The 21068-nt window shown below is 50.8% G+C and overlaps 1 protein-coding gene across 2 annotated transcripts; it reads left to right on the top strand.

Annotated features, from left to right (window-relative positions):
- The first annotated feature begins 811 nt into the window (after positions 1 to 811).
- On the top strand, positions 812 to 21005 carry PABPC1L (poly(A) binding protein cytoplasmic 1 like). 2 transcript variants are annotated; one of them, XM_045194994.2, is made up of 15 exons: positions 812 to 1620; positions 3538 to 3731; positions 6048 to 6163; positions 7545 to 7684; positions 7847 to 7941; positions 10877 to 11014; positions 11308 to 11403; positions 15162 to 15428; positions 16179 to 16263; positions 16900 to 17028; positions 17645 to 17751; positions 18455 to 18647; positions 19936 to 20066; positions 20476 to 20549; positions 20832 to 21005. In XM_045194994.2, exons 1-15 carry the CDS (start codon positions 1428 to 1430, stop codon positions 20857 to 20859), a joined length of 1986 nt encoding a protein of 661 aa, XP_045050929.1. In that variant the 5' UTR covers positions 812 to 1427; the 3' UTR covers positions 20860 to 21005. The 2 variants fall into 2 exon arrangements, with proteins under 2 accessions (XP_045050929.1, XP_045050928.1); XM_045194993.2 differs by lacking the exons at positions 16179 to 16263; positions 16900 to 17028; positions 17645 to 17751; ... (2 more) ...; positions 20476 to 20549; positions 20832 to 21005 and having other exon boundaries at positions 15220 to 15380.
- The last annotated feature ends 63 nt before the right edge of the window (positions 21006 to 21068 follow it).

The following is a 21068-nucleotide window of genomic DNA, read 5'->3' as shown; positions in this document are numbered from 1 at the left end:
TATGAGAATTAGCTAACTTTCTGACCACCCTTATTTTGGGCTCTACTCTTTAAAAAGTAGGGATCAGCTCTGTCATCCTTTGGAACCAGAGGTCAAGGTGTTGAGGGAAAGAAATTACCATTTATTAACACAACTTGTCCACCTTCCACAAACTGCCTGGGCGTTGGGTCTTTGAGGGCTTCAGAGACTGGCAGAGCCAGTGGATTTTGCATTATGTTCAAGTCCCAGCTTTTTTATTTCTTGAAAATATTCTATGTTCTTACTACTGATTTTTAGGGAGGAAAGGAGAGGGACAGCAATTCGTTGTTCCACTGATTTAGGCATTATTCATTGTGTGAGTCTTGGGTGTGCCCTGATGGGTTGAACCTGCAGTCATGGCTTAATCTGACGACGTTCTGACCCACTGAGCTACTTAGCTAGCCGCACCCCCTCCCCCCACTATTAAACCCTGAGATGTAACCAAGACAATGAGAGATGGTTACATAAGGCCTGGTCATCTCCGAAGTAATACCAGTCTGTCATCTGGCCCAACGCTGTTTATGGTAGCTGGCAGCTGGGTGTCCTCATGGGATTTGCCCCTTTCTAAAAATGTCCACAAGGAGAGAAGAAATAGGACAGAGGGGGTATTTTTTAGTCCAAGATTAGAAGTGCGTTCTTGCTACTGTAGGCTGGGCAGCCAGACTAGCTCCTGTACTGTCCAAATCACACCCAACCAGGAGTCAGCGGGAACCTATCTGCAGTGGTGCAGCAGGGAAATCGGGAGTACTGTCCCACAATGGTGTGGAATTCTTTGGAAGTGAACCCACACTACAGGTCGAAGCTGCACATTCATATTGACAGAGGGGTCTTGCTGCTCAGCTTGGGACCACGCCCTGATGTTAGGTCCCCAACTGTTCCAGCGAGGCCTTGGTGAACCTTCGCGGTGGCGTGCAGGTGGAATGGAATCTTAATGAGAAAGGTGGGCAGGGAATATCCTAGGCATAAGAGCCGGTGTCAGGGAAGGCGTTAGTGGTCTTGGACTCCCACATGAAGGGAAGGACCCAGAAAAGCGATGACGTTGAGGATTAGAACCCTGGTCTCAGCCCCTCCTAGAGGGCTCAGCTCCACCGCATCTCCGCAGCCGCCCCCAGGTCGGGGGAGGAGGGCTCCCCCCGCCTCTGGAGGCGGGGCCCCAGATGCCGCCCACCTGAGGCTTCTAGAACGTTGAGGGGGTTCCAGGTGGGGAACTACGAAGGGAGGGGCCCGGAGGAATACCGATTGGCAGGCGGGGAGCCGGGGATGGTAAAGGGAGGGGTGGCCAAGCCCGGGAGCGAGAGTCCCGCGCTCCCGGTGCGCCTGCCGCGGCCGAGGCTCCTTCCCGGGTGACGTGCGCGGGCGTCGAGCTCGGGGCCGCGCCGGCGGGCTCCCCGCTTCCCCCACCGCCCGCCATGAACGCCAGCGGCGCGGGCCTCCCGCTCGCCTCGCTCTACGTGGGCGACCTGCATCCAGACGTGACCGAGGCCATGCTCTACGAGAAGTTCTCGCCCGCGGGTCCCATCCTGTCCATCCGCGTGTGCCGCGACGTAACCACCCGCCGCTCGCTGGGCTATGCCTACATCAACTTCCAGCAGCCGGCGGACGGTGAGCCCCGGGGTGGGCGGCCGGGGAGGGGTGGGGCGTGTCTGTCCCACTGACAGACGGCATCCGGGCCATCCGCTCTTTCAACTCTTCTGCAGCCAGGAAAACAGGCTCAGAGAGGCCCCTGAAGCAGGAACTAACAATTAGTGTGCGCCTACTGTGTGTTTTAGTGGTGCTCCATTTTGCGGAGGGGAATCTATTAAGGCTGCTTAAAAACAGGCAAGAATTTGGGAGCCAGCAGCTGTGTGACTTTGAGCAAATTACTTAACCACTCTGAGCTTCTGTTCCCTGTCTGAAGAAGCGGATGGGACCTGCCTGATAGAGTGGCTGGGAAGAGGAGAAAATTCAAAGCACCTGGTGAGGAAGATGTGGAAGGCGACACAGGTGATGAGTAGGGAAGCCAGGGGAGCTGGGCTCTGCCAGCAGCGTAGCAGGAGATCTGCACCGGGTACCTCGCCCTTGGAGGGCCCTGAAAAGCCACCTCCACTCTAGGCTCCGCAGCCCGTTTCTCAGAGCTGATAGATTTGCTTAGAGCTTTCCAGATGGGAATGTCCACACTTCTGTTGAGAGAGTTTAAAGATTAAGAGCACCGGGTTTTGTTCGAGCTCTACCACTAGGGTGTGAGCTTGAGCAAAAGTTCATGCTCTGCACTTCATCTGTGAAATGGGGCTAAGGCTTATTTCCCAACAGCATGGAAGGAGACCTGTGTCTATAAAGTATCTCTAGTACATTCGAAGGCCTCAATAAGTGATAACCTAAGAAAAATAATAGTAACTCTATCGTTCAGGTGTAAGTCTCCAGAAACAACCAAAAGAGGCTTGCCTGGCCAACTCCAAAAGACAGCACCCTTACCCCAGTCTCCTGGGTGGATGGGGAGGCTCCCTCAGCTGGGGGTTGCTGGGTGGGTTCAGCCTGTTTTCCAGTCGCTGAGGGGTGACTGAGCTGGATTCCAGGGGGACTTCCCCTTTGCTCTGCTTTCCCCACCCACTGCCCTTCCCATCTTCCTCCAAGCCTTGCACCACCTGACCTTTTGGCCAGACTTTGTGGATGGCGAAGCTGAGCTCCAGAGAGGAGGGGTTTTGCCCCTGGGTGTTCATTGGCAGGACTAGATGGAAAAACCAGACTTCCTGAAATGTGCTCCACTGAATTCTGCACAGTTCCTCTCTCTGCCTGTGAAAGCGGAGGAATCCTTGAAGCAGGGGACAGCCTGTTACCTGGGAGGGGGACAGGACGTAGTAGTGGCAGGAGGACGGGCATAGGCTGCCATTTTCAAATGTGTTGCCATTTGCCAACCACCTGTTTTGTGCTAGGTGCAAAGGACAAGGCGCCTTGCATACCTTATTTAACTTCCAGCCTGTCCAGCAACATGGAGGTAGATGGTATTACCTCCCTGTGTTGAGTGTGAGAGGGTGGTTAATATTATCATCATCCCTACTTTACAGGAAGAAACCAGCTCAGAGAGGTGATGTTCTCCTCCCCCAGAACCCTACTACTCAGGATCGAATCTCAACTCCACTGCTCAGCGCCTCTGAGCTTTAATTTCCTTAGACTGCTGCCACCGTTCGTCGTAGGAGCCCTCCTTCACATTCTTATCTACTCAGTGTGCTTTAGCGCCCGCAGTGGACCTGGCTCTGCCACCGGTCTTTCCCCTTTCTGACCCTCAGTTTTCCCTTCTGTGAAGTGGGGGTAGGAATCCATGCTCAAACGTGGCTACCGTGAGGAGTTTAAATGAGATCCTAAAAGCTGGCAGGAATGCCATACCCTTTAATTTTTATCCTTCCTGGGTCTTCAGGCTCTTCTCTCCAGTGAGACCCAGAGAGGCTTTTTTTTTCTTTTGGAGGGGGCTCCCAAGTAAGCACCTGAGGACTCAGGGAAAGGAAGTCCCCTTATCTTGCTCCTTTCTCTCCTCCTCCGGTCCAGCGGAGCGGGCACTGGACACAATGAACTTTGAGGTGATCAAAGGCCAGCCCATCCGCATCATGTGGTCCCAGCGAGACCCAGGACTTCGCAAGTCAGGTGTGGGCAACATCTTCATCAAGAACCTGGAGGAGTCCATTGACAACAAGGCCTTATATGACACCTTCTCCACCTTTGGGAACATCCTCTCTTGCAAGGTGGGTGTGCCTCTTGAGGGGGGGATGTCTTGCGTCAGGTGCCTGTGTGGTTGAGGGACTCCAGGAGGCACCTCACTTTACAGTATGTGAGGTCGTTCCATGAAGCACCAGGTGCAGCAAGTACCTGAAGGTAGTGGTCCTTCCAGTTCCATCTTCATAGAGCTGTCAGAGGCCACCTGTGTTTTGATCTGCTCTGGCTGTTCAAAGCTAAGTCACTGTCACCCTAAAGCTAAGTCACTGTCAATAACTGTTCTTTAGCTTCTAATTCTGCAGCTGGCGATTTGGGCTGAGTTTGGCTGGGCAGATCTTTTGGCCTTGGCTGAGCTCCTTCCTGTGCCCGTGGAGAGCTGATTGGCTCTGCTCTGAGGCAGTGGTTGGCTGTCAACTGGAGCATCTCAGCTTTCCTCCCCATGGTCTTTCATCCCCCAGCAGCCCAGCCCAGGCTGTCCTCATGGCAATGACGGGGGCCCAGGGACAGAGTGGAAGCTCACCAGGCCCCTCGAGAGCTAAGCTTGGAACCGTCACACTGTCACTTCCGCTGCATTTTATTTGCCGAAGCAAGTCACACCACCAGGCTCAGTTCAGGGTGAGAGGACCGTAGAAACTACAGGACAAAAGGTGTGGTTACAACAAGGCCATTAATTGAGGCTATCATCGCAATCAATGGCCAGACCTTGTATTTGTGATTTATAAGAGAATGGAAGTTTCATATGAGTAGTGAACTTGTTCTTATTCACCTTTGTGTCCCAGTACCTGGAATAAGATGTGACACATAGTAGATGCTCAATAAATATTTACTCCCATTTCCCCCAATCAGGCAGCTGGGGCTTAGAGGTTAAGAAATGCCTGAAAGTGTTCTTATGGCACCTATTACCAAGAGAAGTATATATGATGCCCTTAGCAGGTGCTTGGCCCAAAGCAGGCACCCAGTCAACATGATTGAGTCTCAATGGAAAAGCTGGCACTTGAGTTGAAAGTGGGGGGACCCTGTTTGGGGCTAGAAAGTGGAGGAGGGTGTGGTGGGCTTGGATTTGGAAGCAAGACTAGTCCAGGGCCAACTGAAGAGCCTCCAGTGCCAAGTCGGTCTAGTTCTGTGGAGGGTCGGAGCTGCTGGAGGCAAGGTCCCAAGGGGACACAGTTGCAGTTACGTTTTAGAAGAAGCATACCAGTGGCCAAGCATGGAAGCTGGGTTGGGAGGCAGGGTGGTTATCCAGGAAGAAGATGCCACTTAGCTGAGCTGGGGCACTGGCTGCAGAGGTGGGTGGAGCCGGGGACACTTGCAATGGGCCTTAGTGGTCTTAGTGCAAGTTCAGCCAGAGGGATGGGAACTGCATGACATGAAGACTTTTCCTGTTCCTGGGCTTTGTCCTTCTAGTTTGGGCAAGGACGCTTACCAATGGCAGTAGAACACTTGTAGGTCTTTCACAAAATTAAAACAAGCTTGTCGTTGAGACAGTACATGAAATGGTAGAGTTTAAACAATGTAGAAAGGAATGAAGTGAAAAAGAAGCTCCATCCTTTTCAATCCTAGTCCCCGGAAATAATGATTAACAGTTTTGTGTGTTTCTGTTTAAATTTTCCCATGTGTAGATGCCCACTTTAACCCAGTGGGGCTTGATCCTCCCCTCCCCCCTTAATGATAAAACCTCCAGATCAGTCTGTGTCAGCTGCATAACCTGCCAGTTGCCTTCAGCTGCGCACATGCAGTCAACCAGTATGAGTGTACTGTAACTTACTTAACTCGTCTCCTTGATGGATACTCAGACTGTTTCTAATTTGCTGTTAGAAACAAGGATGCAGGGCCCTGGCTGGGCAGCTCAGTTGGTTAGAGCATCGTCCGGATACACCAAGGTTGTGGGTTCCATCCCTGGTTAGGGCACATACAAATAGCAAACAATGAATGCATGAATGAGTGGAACAATGCATCAGTATTTCTCTGTGTGTTTCTTTCAGTTCTTCTCACCCTAAAATAAATAAATGAATAAATAAAATTTAAAATATTTAAAAAAGCAGGAAAGAAACAAGGATGCAAGAATAGAGGTTAGAATCTGATCCTCTTGCCCATCACCTTAGCAAGATGACTGAAAACTTGTCTGTGGTATTGAAGACCTGTGTTCAATTGAGGACTTTTCCTCCTCCTTACTGTGTGATCTTAAGCAAGTGGATCAACCTCTCTGAGCTGTAGTTTACCATCTCTAAAATGGAGCTGTTGTGCACAAGGCAAGCCCTCAGACCTGAGTTGTTACCATCCTGCCATTCTTTTCAACCTGAACCCTCTGTTGGATGCTCTCCTTGTCCCTTTTCTCCATGGCCCAGGTGGTGTGTGATGATCACGGCTCCCGAGGCTTTGGCTTTATCCATTTTGAGACCTACGAGGCTGCGCAGAAGGCCATCAGCACCATGAATGGGATGCTGCTGAATGACCGCAAAGTGTGAGTGGCAGGCAGGGAGGTGGGCTGAAGCCGAAGGGACAGAATTATGGCCCCACCAGCTGGGGAGGGACCCACTTGACCCGCCCCCATTTATCTCATGGGCACCAGGTACCGAGCAGCAGCCGGTACGCTTCCTGGCAGTGTGACCTCGGGAGAGTGGCTCAGCCTCACAGGGCCTCCCTTTCCTCAAGGAAAGGTGGGGCTACGGATACACTCAGAGGGTCGTTCTGAGTAGTGAGTGAAGAGATGATCCTGAATCCTAGCACAAACAGCTGGCAGCCAGATCTTCCATGGACTCAGCATTCTCAGCATGCTTGTGAATTTTTTTCTTAAGCCTTTTGTATTGTTTCATGGGGTTTTTGGACGGGAGGGAAAGTAGGCATGCGCTCAGCCGGCCTTCTTCATCCACTTCACTGGCATCTTCCCCACTTCACAGATAGGAAAATTGAGATGCACGTGCTGGAGAGAATGTGCTCTGGCAGTGCCCCTCCCCAGCTTTGCTTCTGCCCATGTGGTGGCTGAGCCCCCGCTTGGTGCTGTGGAGGCTTTGTGCTGGGAGCTGCCTGGAGAGGCTTCTGTCCGGGGTTTCCCCGGGGGAGGCTCCAGTCAACGAAACTGAACCACGGCGGGCTTTTCCCAGAAGGACGTTGTCTTGGTCAGCTACAGTTTGTCCAGGGTTACCTGTGCCACTCAATTTTCTCCGGTTTTTAGTGCCAGCTACAACTCGTTTGTGCTAAATGTGCTATAGAAACCATCAGATTTTCTTATGCTTTTTTTCTTAATCTGTGACACTGTCTTCGATGTGTTGACATGAACTTGGAGATTATAATTTTTAAAGTTAATGTTGTTTTTAAGTGACTCCAGTTCCCCCGTAGCACCACTGGTGTGGATTGTGTCTCGCTCTCTCACCACTGTTCCCCCAGCGTGCCCAATACACGGTGAATGAATGAGCACGTCCCTGTGGTGTGAGTTTGATCCCAGTCTTACAGGAATGAACATGGAGGCTCGGAAGGATTACAGAACTTGCCACAGCTAGGCAACCACAGAGTGAGGATTCAAATGTGACTTCCAAGTTCATGCTCTTATCTCCTGTGTACTCAGCTGCTTGGGGTATCTGCTAGGAGTTCGTCGGGCAATTGCCACAAGAATTAAGTCTTCTGAACCTTACGTTGGCACATATAATCTTGGCTGCGGAAGGTGGTTGGGCCTTGGATACATTCCATCTAAGAAGTTTTGCGCTGCCCAGTCTTCTGACGAGGGAATCAGAGGCCTGGAGGCTGGTAGCAATTGACCCCAATGACCCAGGCTTACTGGACGGGCTGGGGTTGAGATGGGGGTGGCTGATGGCTGGCAGCTGCCTACCCTGGCGGTGTGTCCACAGCTTCGTTGGCCACTTCAAGTCCCGACAGGAGAGGGAGGCTGAGCTGGGGGCTCGGGCCGCGGAGTTCACCAACATCTATGTGAAGAACCTCCAAGTGGACGTGGACGAGCAGGGCCTGGGGCAGCTCTTCTCCCAGTTTGGTGGGTGTGTTTCCCAAGGGAGTTTGGGGTCACTTTCTGTTCTGCTCTCTGGTCAGGCTGGGAGGAGGGACTCTCCTGGGGCTTCCTGAGGACTTGTGGGAGGAAAGGGGGAACACCTTGGGCTCCCCAAACTCCCCTTTGAATCAGGTTGGGTCTTCCCAGGGAAGATGCTGAGTGTGAAGGTGATGAGGGATGACAGCGGCCACTCCCGAGGCTTTGGCTTTGTCAACTTTGAGAAGCATGAGGAAGCCCAAAAGGTAGGAGCCTGCCTCCCCATGGCCCTGTTTCATGGAGGAGGAGCTGAGCCAGGACTAGGAATAAGGGAGATCAGGAGCAGAGGGCTCCAGCTGCCTGTGGAAGGAAAGGAAGTCCTTCCCTGCCCCGGCCACTCAAGTCAGGGCCCTTCCTGCCTGTACTGAAGGCAGAAGGCTTAAGCCTCCTTCAGTGGCTTCCAAGCCATGAGGCTGGCTTATTTTCATACATTCTTGCTGGAAGGTGGAACGTGCCTTCAAGACAGCCAGTACCCTCTTCTTGAGTTGATGGTGGGATCAAGGCCAGGGAGGGGAAGTGCTATGCTATTTCTTGCTTCCAGGTATTTGCAAATGCTGTTTTCTCACAATACTTCCCTTTTCTATTTTTTAAAAGATTTTATTAATTTATTTTTAGAAAGAGAGGAAGGGAGGGAGAGAGGGACAGAAACATCAATGTGTGGTTGCCTCTTGCATGCCCCACACTGGGGGGAACCTGGTGTGCAACCAAGGCATGTGCCCTGACTGGGAATCAAACCAGCGACCCTTTGGTTCGCAGTCTGGTGCTCAGTCCACTGAGTCATGCCAGCCAGGGCCCTTTCCTACTCTTTAAAAAAAAAATATTTATTAATTTTAAAGGGGGGAAGAAATGAGAGAGAGAGAAACATCAATTTGTTGCTCCACTTACTTATGCATTCATTGGTTGCATCTTGTACATGCCCTGACCGGGGATCAAACCCACAGCCTTGGTGCATCAGGACTAAGCTCCAGTCAACTGAGCCACCCGGGCAGGGCCTCCCTTTTCCTACTCTTTGGACCAGTGCTTTCCAATAGAACTGTAACACGAGCCACATGTGCGATTTAAAATCTTCCAATAGATAAAAAAATAAAAATAAAAATTTTCAGTAACCACATTAAAATGGATAAAAAGAGAAACTATGAAATTAATTTTAATAATACAGTTTATTCAACATATTTACATTGTGACCACTTCAATGAGTATTTCATATAAAAATTGAGATTTTTTTTTTTTTTACATTCCCTTTTATTGTACTTAATTCTTTGAAATCCGGCACTGACGGCACAATTCAGACTACCCGTATTTCACGTGCTTAGTAGCCGCAGTGGCTAGTGACTACCGTATTGGACAGTGTAGCTTTAGACTATTTAGTGCCTGCTCTTTGGGTCTCAGCTTATACTTTCCCTCCTTCAGGAAGCTGCCTCTTCCTGTCTTCACTGACTTGTGATATCGTCTGTCTCTCTCCGTCGTTAGCACAGATTTCCATATGTGGAACTGCAGGTGGGGCCTGGGTCTCGTTTCACCGTTAAATCTCCAGTATTGTATCTGCCAGCAGATACCAGATACATATTTACTGAACGAATGAATGGGACGTAGTCACACACTGACAACACTGGAATAACAAATGTTGTGTCTGGCCTCCCACCGAAAAGCTCGCTCCATGGCTGCTGCCTAATGATCACTGGACAGGGAAGAGCCCAGCTCATGGGGGGTTCTGGCTGGACACCTGGATCCCGGTGCCATCTTGACAGCAGCCACTTCTCACGGAGCACTGAGATTAGGCCAGCACTGGGCTAAGGGTTTTGCGTACATTTTCATCTCTACCCCCACGAATGTGGGCTCTGTTGTTGTTATTAGGTTCCATGGGTTGGAGCTAGTAAGAGTGATCACTGTCATTAGAACCAGCTCTTTCTGACTCTGAAGTTTGTTCTTGGCTCCGTTGAAAGATAACTTCTTGTGAGTCCTTGGACAAGTCCCGCCCTCTTTCTAGGTTTTGCTTTCCCCAACTGTAAAATGGCTAGTGGGAGTAGATGGAAGAAGCTACAGGGGTCCATTAACTCCAAGCTCTTAGAGACTTTGGTAATGGCCTTTAAGACTAGTGTAGAACTGGTAGTTTTTGGGTTCACAATGTATATTTACATATATTTGCATATATTTATATATTTAGGCAGGAAAGCAAAAGTCATCATTATGTGAAAGTATTTATTAATGAACTGACCACTTAAAAAGTCAGTTCCTGCCCAGGATGGTGTGGCTCAGTGGATTGAGTGCCGGCCTGTGAACCAAAAGGTCACTGGTTCAATTCCCTGTCAGGGCACATGCCTGGGTTGCCGGCTGGGTCCCCATTTGGGAGCAAACAAGAGGCAACCAATCAATATGTCTCTCACACATCGATGTCTCTCTCCTTCTCCTCTCTCTAAAAATAAGTAGATAAAATTAAAGAAAAACAAAGTCAGTTCCCTTCACCATTTCTCTTTACTGACACCGTTATCTGCTCCTGATTGTTGAGTCAGCCACACAGGACTCTGCCTTTTGCTGATGGGGGGGGCGGGGGGGATACGTGAGTGCAAATTCCGTTTAGTGTAAACGGGTAGCAGAGAGAAGTTGCACATCTCACCAGAGATGTAGGATTTCATGCGATCAAAGCCACAGACAAGTTAGGGTGCAGCAGGCTCAGGCCAGCTAACTGGAGAAAAGAAAAATCAACAAGTGTGAAGACGTAGTGTTTCTGAAACTAAAGTCCTCATAATTAGCAAAAATATTCTTTGTGCTGTGAAATCCAACATGAAGGAAAGGATATTGAAATCCACTTTGAAAGAATTGTGCATGCTGCTTTGTTAAAAAAATCAGTGTGTAGTCAGAAACTAATGGTCAAATACGGGAAGCTTTGCAAATGTCAATTTCCCTTTTTAAAGTAGAGTCAAAGGCAAGGTAAAAAAAATCTACAGTTTACACTGAAATTTTATCCCATGTTTTTAAAAAAGTGGATGGCCTTTATCCTGGTACTGATTTTCTCAGCTAACAAGATGGCCTGGCTGGCAGGTGGCCCCCTCTAGACCAAGGAGGTGGGACTGGAGGCCAGGGCCAAGGCCAGGGCCTCGTCAGGGTGGTTACCCAGCACTCTCGCTCGTCTTCTCTGCTCAGGCCGTGATGGACATGAACGGGAAGGAGGTGAGCGGGCGGCTGCTGTTCGTGAGCCGGGCCCAGAAGCGGGTGGAGCGGCAGAATGAGCTTAAGCGAAGGTTCGAGCAGATGAAGCAGGACCGGCTGAACCGTTACCAGGTGAGGGCCAGCCTCCTGGAAGCAGCTGTATCTGTGTGTGGAGGGTCCTGAATGTGACTCCTTTCTCTAGCAATCTCACTTCTGGAAACTTGGCTTTAGGGATTGTGGGGGCTTCAGCTTCCAGGTGATGGGCATGCTGAGTGACTGGTGGGGTGCCTGGATGCTGTGCGAAACTGGGAACAGGAGGCTTGGTGGCCAGGGCTTCCACTGCCTACAGCACCCCACCCCCCGCCCCACAAGGCAATTGGGAGCTTGGAAGGGAAGGCATATCAAGCACTATCCTTCCCTTCCAGGGTGTGAACTTGTATGTGAAGAACCTGGATGACTCCATTGATAATGAGAAACTGAGGAAAGAGTTTGCTCCCTACGGAACGATCACCAGTGCCAAGGTGAGGGCTGTGGGCGCCTACTGGGGACAGAGCCTTCCCCTTTCATCCTTTCACTGCCCACACACCCCTCCCTCCTCCCATGGCTTCCAGGGAGTTGGTGCTGAGCTACACCCTTTGGATTGGGGGGCTGCATCTGACCCTGTTGGAGCTTGCTGTCCATCTGCAGCCTTATTTGGGCTGGAGGGGAAGAGGGTAGAAACACAGCTGGTCTTATTGGGGCTCACCTTGGTTTATTCAATACTCATTTATTGAGTGCCTACTGTATGCCAGATTCCAAAAATTCGTGTCTGAGCATTCCTGTTGACTTTTTTTGTCTGGCCGTGGCCGGTGACATACCCCTCTCCCCTGGGCCTCAGTTTCTCCATCCGAAAAATGAGAGGGGTGGGCTGCACCATTCTGTATTTATTCTTCCCCATCTTAGCACCCGAGGTGTGACGATTGGCTGTTCTACTCAGTAGCTCTGTGACCTTGAGCTGATGTCTTCTGAGCCTCATCTTCCAGAGTTGGGCTCGCTGGTTGGTTCTCAACTCTGACTTCTCACTGAAATCCCCTGGGGAGCTCTTAAATACAGACACCTGAGTCAGAAATTGAATGTAGATCTCTGAGGGTAAGGACTGGGTATTTTATTTTTCAAAGCTCCCCAGATGACTTTAAGATGGCCCAGTGTTCATTCATTTCATACTTAAGCACCTGCTGTTTTACCAGGCCCTGTGGGAAGCACATAGAAACAAGTCCTTGTCCTTGAGTAGCGTATAGTGTAGTGGGGAAGTCAGATGTATCACCAACTGAAATCTGTTACAAGGCAAGTATTGGAGCAGAGCTGCTCAGTGGAACAGGAAGGAGGGCTTCCTGTAAGAAGTGGCAGTGGCAGCAGGATTTGACTTGGCTGTGAGGAGGTAGGGAGCTGCAGATGGGAATGAGGAACTTTCCAAAGAGATCCATGTGGATAATGGGCTGGGACCCGCACATGTATTGTGATGGCTGTGTTCTTAGGAAGTGGTGTAGAAGTTCTTTTGCCTGTTAAATCCTGCTTTAAATGTCCTTTATGGATCCTAGTATTTGGGAAAGAGGTTCTAGCAGTTTTGAGTTAAGGAGCTTTTGAAAAAAAATGTGACCGAAGGCTGTGGGGCATGTAAATTAAGCAACAGGAAATTTGATTTCACACCAGAAGAAGTTGTGGGCCCTCTTTTCCGGCAGATGCACATGTGGTGTAGTATTGTGGTTGAAAGCTGGGATGTTAGAGCGAATCAGAACTAGGTCTAAATCCCAGTCCTACCATTAACTAGCTGTAGAACCTCAGGGAAGTGACTGTGCCTTTTGGACTCTGTTGCCTATCTGTAAAATGGGAGCAACACTCTCTGTCTCTGGAGGTTTCCTGAGAGCTGAAGAACCTGCATAGAGAGCACCTGCCCACAATAAATACTGATACCATGATCTAATTATTTATACACATTGTGTAGAATTTCAGGAGCTTCACCTACCTCCTTGAGGACTCCTTGAATGAAGGGAATTGTAAAAATCTGGATTTTTAGATTAGAGTTGAGGCACACCTATCTTGTTAATTGATTTTATACGTTTATATATTTTTATAGAATTTTAATATCTTTTATATAAAATAGTGATTAGGAAAATTAAATGAGTTGATGTGTATAAAGTGTTTACATTAAGCATTACTATTAAGTTCACAGTAAGCTTTGCATAAATGTTAGTTGTACTAATTTTATTATTATTATTTTTTTTACTATCTAACATAAGTTCTTATTAACTTGTTAGGACAATACTTTTGTGCCAAGAAAATGTGGCTGTCTGATGAAGCCTATGGACCCCTTGTGAGAATAGTTTTAAATGCATAAAGGAAAATTCATAGGATTACAGCAAACAGTTATATTGAAAGAATTATCAAAATCCTAAGGTGACAGCAGTATGTGCTTCTTTATTTTTTTTAATTTATTTTTAATTTTACTGTTTATCCTCACCCGAGGACATGCTTATAGATTTGAGAGAGACAGGAAGGGCGGGAGAGAAAGAGAAGGAGAGAAACATCGATTCCAGAGAGAAACACTGATCCGTTGCCTCTTGTACGTGCCCCGACCAGGACCGAGCCCGCCACCTAGGCATGTGCCCTGACCAGGCATTGAACCTGAGACTTTCTGGTTTGCAGGACAATGCCCAGCCAACTAAGCCACACCAGCCAGGGCTGTGCTTCTGTGTTAATGCACCAAACCGTAAGACCCAGGGAAGTAGCAACCAGCATAAACGATATTTTGAGAACAGCAATAATGACTGTGATACGAAAATATTTTCTCTTCCTGTCAAAATCACAAGCACAGCTAATACTCCTATGATATTTTTGTTGCCCACATTCAGAATAGAGGGGAATGCTAATAGGAAAATACAGATGCCGTTTCTTCCCCATCCAAGTTTACAGGACCCCACGAATTCCCTCCGTTAGCCTCCCTGTGGATCTGTAAACTCCCAGGTTAAGGACTCTGTACCAGCAGGTAGCGAAGTGCAGTTGGAAAATCACTGGTGTAGAGCCTGGGAGCCAATGGAGCAGATTTAAAAACGATCTCAGCTCTGGGGCTCATGGTGTGGGTGAGCCAGGCCAGTGTCTTGACCCTAAAAAAAGATGAAGAACCCTAAATAAAATGTGGATTGGATCCTGGAGGAGAAAAAGAACACTAGTAGTAAAACTGGTGAAATCCAAAGGAAATGTACAGTTTAGTTAATAGCATTGTGCCAATGTTACCACAGTAGTTTTGACAGACGTACCACATTAACATTGAGGGAGAGCTGGGTGAATGGTATACAGCAACTATGTGCTATTTCTGAGAATTTTCTCTAAATCTAAAGTTATTCCAAAATGAAAAGATTATTTTAATGAAAATAATGCCCAGACTCCGAAAGACTTGACTCAGGGCCACGTGGAGGCAGTGTGGGATTACCAGGTTGTGCTTTGGGCTGCAGTCCTGGCTCATGCAGGACCCGTTGGCTGGGTGACCCTGGACAAGTCACTTTTTCTTTTTAATGGTACAAAGAACTTTTATTTCTAGTAAAAAGAAAATGAACAGATGAAAGCACCAAAAATAGAAATTCAAATTATTTTATATTCCGTACAAGTCTAACTCTTTATTGGAGTCTCTAGGAAAAGTAGGTGTTAGGAGCCCCTTTTCTATTTCCCTCATTCACAGATGAAGCAAAGAATTGTGAGATTAGTCTAAAAACACCCAAGAAGTGGTCGGAATGCAGATTGTTTCCATCACGGTGACCTCACCTGAAACGGTTAAGACTGTGGCCCCGGCTGAAGAACCTGCCCTAGTCTTAGATTTTTAACTCCAGACGACATCTCACTTCATTAAAGCCCCTCAATGAGAGCATCCCTTCGCAGCCTGAGAAATCTTTTCGGAAAGAAAATTGAGAGATAAACACGTTTTGCAATGCGCTGTTCCCCGACTCCGGGAAGCAGCAGTCTGTGAAACAGAGGCAGCCCTCTGGTGGCCAGCGGCCTGGTCTCTGACCTGTCACTCTTGAGCCCCACGTTCCTCCCCTATACGGAGGGAGCTGCAGTAACCTGAGGAGTGTATCTGGCATCTGGCATGCGGTGGCCCTCAGTGAATGCGGGGGTGCCAGTACACCCCCGATAGCATGTTCCTCCTGGGCCAGCTGCGGGCCAGGCTGGGCCCCGGGGGAGGTGGAGGAACAGGCCCCAAGAGTCTTCCTTCACCTTCCCAGCAGCCCTTGTCTTGTCTTGCTTTTAGGTGATGACAGAGGGTGGCCACAGCAAAGGGTTTGGCTTTGTGTGTTTTTCCTCTCCAGAAGAGGCAACAAAGGCCGTGACCGAGATGAACGGGTGCGTCCTCGGCACCAAGCCGCTGTACGTGGCGCTGGCCCAGCGCAAAGAGGAGCGGAAGGCCGCCTTGACCAACCAGTGCATGCAGCAGCGCCTCTGCACGCGGGCCCTGGGCATCCCCCTCCTGGGCTCCTTCCAGCAGCCCGCCAGCTACTTCCTGCCCACCGTGCCCCAGGTGAGGGACAGCCAGGTGGAGCGGGAGAGAGCTCACAGGCAGACATAGGTTCCCAACCTGCCTCTGCCAGAAGCAGCAGGTTGTTTTAACCCCCTCTCTAACAGGGCTAATAGTGTCGCTGCCAAACGGTGCTTCCCAAAAGGAGAGAGGGATTTGTGAATGTTATGCTGAAAAAGATTCTTTGGCCAAGTTTAAGTTTGGGAAGTATTACAGTAAACAAAGGAAGCCCAGGCTTCTTCACCACATATGTTGTTCTACCCTGCGCCTGTAGACAGTCTGACTTTGCAGAACCGGCAGAGAGTGGGTCATACTCCCCGTTTAAATGGCCGTTTTTGCGGGGTGCTAACATCGCAGAGGGGCATGGCTTGGGAAAGGAGGTCTTGTGACCTAGAGGAAGTAGAAAGGTGTTAGCCATTCAAGGCTACTAGACTGGGACATTCCTTTTCCTCTTAGCAATTGCTTAAGGGGGCGCAGGTTTCGGTAGGACCTGTTGCTGTTTTATCCAAATTGTTGGGTTAATCGCTCCCATAATAAGGGGAAGGCTTGAACCTGAGATCTTGTCCTTTAGGGTTGAGGGATAATGGACATCCCAGAACGGGAAGCAGGCCTTCATCCCAGCTTTGTGGGTCTTTCCTAACCAGTCCACTGGCGGGGGGACAGTGGAGTTCCTGCGGTGGTGTCCCCGAGGGGATGCAGCTTCTCGCTTCCCCTGCCGCAGCCCCTCACTCTGGGTCGTCTTCTCCCACACAGCCTCCAGCCCAGGCTGTGCACTATGGCTCTGGCCCACCTGTCCAGCCTGCCCCCAGGTGGATGGCCCGGCCGCCTAGATCCTCCCGTGAGTGACGCAGCCCCTTCCGCCCATGAGTGTGGGCTCCGGGGGGTGGTGTGCAACATAGTGGTTAAAGGTCACAAGCTTTGGGGTCAAGCCTGGCTGCTCTCTGTCACTTCCTAAGGTGTTGATTGGGGTGGGTGACTTCCTCTCTGAGCCTCAGTTTCCTCTTCTGAGTGTGGGCCTGAATGAGACACATGGAAGCACCAAGCACAGGGCTGAGCCTGTGAAAGGCTCGCGTTGTCTTCTGTCGGCTCCAAAGACCTGTCTGATGGGTGGCTGAAAATCCTTGCAAAGCTGAGAAAATGAACTCCTTTGGCTGTGTTGCTGATGAATGGTTCGTCTCTAAGAGCAAAGTCCCCCTGACTTGAAATTGTCGGGGGGAGGGCATGAAGGTGTGTGAGCATGATGCCTGTGCGTCTTGGGGCTCCAGGGAGACGTGAGTCGGTTTGTAATAGCAAATTTCCACACCCCCTTCCTGGAGCTGTGGCCCTGCCCGAGGAGGTGAATCCACTCACCTTTCTGCTGTGAATGTTCTGGCTCCCCTTCCTCACCCTGGCACTGTTAGGGGGTGGTGGGCAGCTCTGATTAACACGCCCCCTTCCTGCCAGCCTTTCTCTCTCCGTGTTCTCTGTACCACAGCCACCTACCCTCCAGCTGCCTCAGTGGTCCGGCCACCAGCCATGCCCCCGTGCCCCCTGGCCCGCATGAGCAGTGTCAGGAAAGCCTCCACCCAGCTGCCACACCAGGTGGCCCACACCCAAAGAGTGGGTGAGTGTTGGCAGGGCTGGGAGGAGGGGGCGTGCGAGGGGGCTGGGCGGGGGGTTGGTGCTGGGTTGGCAGTATCAGGGAGTCAGAACCGGTTTCCACCGTGACCCTGCCATTCATCCTCTTGGAGAGCAGGGCTGAACAGAGGGGAAGGGAGGGAGAAAGAGAGGGAGAGAAACATCCATGTGGGAGAACCATGGATCAGTTGCCTCTCAAATGTGCCCCGACCAGGGACTAAACCTGCAGCCCAGGCATGTGCCCTGACTGGGAATCAAACCTATGACCTTTCATTTTGCGGGGCGACACCCAACCAACTGAGCCATGCTGGTGGGCCGGATTGCCTCATCTTTAAAATGGGGATGAGAACAGTGTTCCCGTTTTGTTGTGCGGGTGAATGGGATCATACGTGCAGGGGCTGGATCTGAACCCAGTAGGTTCACAGCAGCAGCTGTGAACAAGGGAGTAGATTTAGCCTGTAGGCAAGCACGTGTGGCAGGTGTTTGTGCAGCTGTGTGCTGGCCCTGTACTCAGTGCTGGGGATTCTATGCGAATGCTCATCTTTAGGCCTTATGGCTTCAGGTTAGTGCCAGGCCTTAACATCCCTGTGTATTCCTTACAGCCAACATTGGTACCCAGACCACCTGGCCCAGTAACGCAGGATGCTCTACACCGAGGAGGCCTCTCCTGACACACAGATGTTCCTTGGGAATGCCCAGCACCTATGGGGTGAGGCTGGCCCAGCTGCCCTCTTAGACCAGGGTCCCGGGGGCCTGCCTAGAACCTTGGCTAATGCATTGGCCCTTCCTGGGCCTTGGTTTCTTCCTTTTCTTGGCTGGTAAAGTTTCATTTATTAATGTGTGCAACCAAGAAGAGATCACTATTACTAACAGGAGGAAGAAAGGGGCCAGGTTCACGTTTCATTAGTCACAATTTGGATTTTCTCAGTATTTATGTGTTGAGAAGCAAAGCTGCGATTAATCTGCAGAACAGAACTGAAAATACCTACTGTCCTTAAGTTTAAAGGCTGAGTATTTACCTCCCTGCTACCCCCCAAAAGTCTCAAACTCAGCATTTTCATCTCCTGTCTAGAATTTCAGTATGTATACTTTTGGACAATTTCTTATAAAAGGAACAAGAGTACTCTTTAAAGAGCAAAATGCTTTTAAAGTTATCAAGATGTGAAAGGGTCAGAAGTATGTTGGGAGTATGGCCATAAAAGCTACTTAATCAAAAGGGCTTTGTCTGGCACGAAGTGATTTGTGAGGCGTGTCTTCATTGGGCAACGTGCCCCGGGGGCCTTTAGAGGTCCCCAGCACTGTGGAAAACGCCTACGGTGCAGTGGAACTTTATTGTCTAGTCCACTGTGCCCTTGCCGGGGACTCTGTCCCACCCGATCATCCACACCTTGCCCCCTGCTCCCCTCTTCCAGAGCCTTCCTGGAGGTCTGCGCTCACCTGGCAGGGTTAAGTGTTCCCAGGCCTTGCCCGTCCATGGTGGTGAAGGGCTGTGTCCCTGGCACCGTGTGCAGGTCCAGGAGCCTGCTGTGTGCCTCCCCGGACAGGAGCCCCTGACCGCATCCGTGCTGGCCGCGGCACCACTCCACAAACAAAAGCAGATGATCGGTGAGTGGCTGGTTCCCCTGCTCTGGAGCAGGAGGAGGGGGGCTGGGAGCTGGCTAGCCTGGTGGGAAACACACTGAGTAGGGGTCAGACGTGAGGACAAGGCTCAGCTTTGCCACTGACCAGCCTGCTGGGTGACCTTGCCTGAGCTGCCTCTGTCATGTAGGCCCTGTTCTCTCATCTTAAAATACTGGTCAGACCAGATGTGCCCAGGGTTTCTTCAGCTCTGCTGTTCTTGACTTTGATGGAAGCTGGGAGAGACCCCAGATGTGGGGAGGTCAGGGGCCAGGAGGAGGAGTGAGAGTATGAAGGCTGTGGGCTTGGGTTTCTGCTGAGACATGGCCCGTAAGGTGGGAACTGTGGCTCCTCGCACACCCCCTGCATGGGGAGCAGCTCTCACTACATTCCATCAGCTTCCTAAAGGAGGCCACCGCAGGGGGAGGACATAAGTGTGCATTGGGAAAACAGGTGTACTCCCCACTGGACCCTGAGTTCCCATGCAGTTCCTCCTGTGTCTGTGACGGGCCCTTCCTATCACAGCTAGGGGGCCACTAACCATTGAATGAACGAAGAAGCCTGCTGGTGGTGGGCAGGTTCGTTCCTTCCAGGCCACCAAGATCTCCTGGCCCTTCTCTGTAGCTCCCCGCTGCTACTGCCCCATTGCTGTTTCCTCAGCTCGCTGGGGTTCTGCCGCTTCACAACTACACCTCAAAGAAAAATCCTCAGTGTGCTTAATGGAGGTGGAAGGCTCTGTGAGCAATGCCTTGAAAACATCCTGACTTGCATCTTGGGAAGAGCTCTCCTACTTGGGGCCCCCAGCAGCGCAGCCTGGCTAGACCCTCCACACATGGCTGAGATGGGCCGGCCACTGCCCCCGGGCCTTTCACTAGAAGTACCTGGTGGTGGAAAGTGAATTTATCTTGTGTATTTGGCTCCCCATGCCCCCCATCAAGTCAAGTTCAGCATTATCATATCCTGTCTAGAATCTGTGTGTATACTTGGAACTACTTCCTGCAGAATAAACAAGCACCTTTGTGTCAGGCCCTATGCGACTTCCTCACATCTAGTATCAACAATGATCCTGCAGACTGACCTCCAGAGCAGGGTTTTTATGCCCACTTCACAGCTGGGAAAGAGGCTTCTGGTCACCAGGTTAAGTGACACAGCCTGGAAGGAGCAGCACTGGGACAGCCACCCAGACGCCTCGCTGCTCCATTCCACAATAGCCCCTGAGATGCTGGGGTACCAGCCAGGTGTGTGTTCATAAGCCATCAGAGGCTGTTCCATACAGGTGAGCGTCTCTACCCCCTTATCTACGATGTCCATACCCAGCTGGCTGGCAAGATCACGGGCATGCTGCTGGAGATCGACAACTCGGAGCTGCTGCTCATGCTGGAGTCCCCGGAGTCCCTCAGTGCCAAGGTGGGCCGGGGCCTGGGGGGCAGGGAGCCCTGAGCACAGGAGAGCTCAGGACCAGGGTGTCTCCTAGATGAGCAAGCAGGCCTCCACTCGCCGCTTGGACGGATGAGGGTTACTGTCTTGCTGATACCTGCAGAACCTCGGAGTGGGACAGGTGATTGATTCCCTGCAGCTCCATAGGCAAGGTGTCGGCACAAGGAGCTGTGTTGTGACTCTGTATAAGGGTTGGGATTTTCCTGGCTGACCAGCAGTGAACATGTCTCGTGAAGGTGACCATGGGCTTCAGTCACGGGAGCTGGAGGCAGCAGTCAGATGAGGGCCCTGCAGAAACACTGTGGAGGGCGGGGGACGTGACCGCTCTCCTGGGACCCGGCTGGGGCAGTGGCACTACGCCCCTCCCACCATTCCCCAGGTAGAAGAGGCGCTGGCAGTGTTGCAGGCTCACCAGGCCACGGAGTGGACGAAAGCGAACGTGACTGAAACCAGGTGGGTAGCTGAGAGTGAAAAATGGTGAGAGAAGTAGCTGAGCCCAGAAATGGCAAAGAACGGGGAGGGACTTTCACACAGTTCCCGAGAGCCAGGTCGTGTCACTCACTGCCTTCTCTGAGGTCCCAGGAACAAACCTGGGGGAAGCAAACCATTAAAGAAAGTGAAGGCATTCTCTTGCCAGCTGCCCGAAGGCCTGGCTTGGCCCAGTCTGTGTTCCTAGGTGAAGACCAGGCATCTGCCATACATCAGAAATAATTGATTTTACCCTTTCATCCCCAGAAAACGGAACCCTCACTCCCTTGGCTGACAAGAGAACAGCGTTTCCTGTTCCTGGCTCTAAGACCTGTGATCTGTAACTTAATTCCCAGTTGGGCTGTATCTGAACCTAAGCTGTGTGTGTGGAGTGAAGGCCGGTCACCCAGCCAGCCGTCACCTTTTGCTTTGTGCATTAAAGTGCTGCAAACTGCGGTTTGTCTCCCAGGAGGCCTTCTTGTGTGAGGGAGGCAGGGCGGAGTG

This window comes from Desmodus rotundus, chromosome 6 (genome assembly GCF_022682495.2).
Source record: "Desmodus rotundus isolate HL8 chromosome 6, HLdesRot8A.1, whole genome shotgun sequence".
Taxonomy (NCBI): Eukaryota; Metazoa; Chordata; class Mammalia; order Chiroptera; family Phyllostomidae; genus Desmodus; species Desmodus rotundus.
This window is presented reverse-complemented; position numbering and strand designations above follow the sequence as displayed.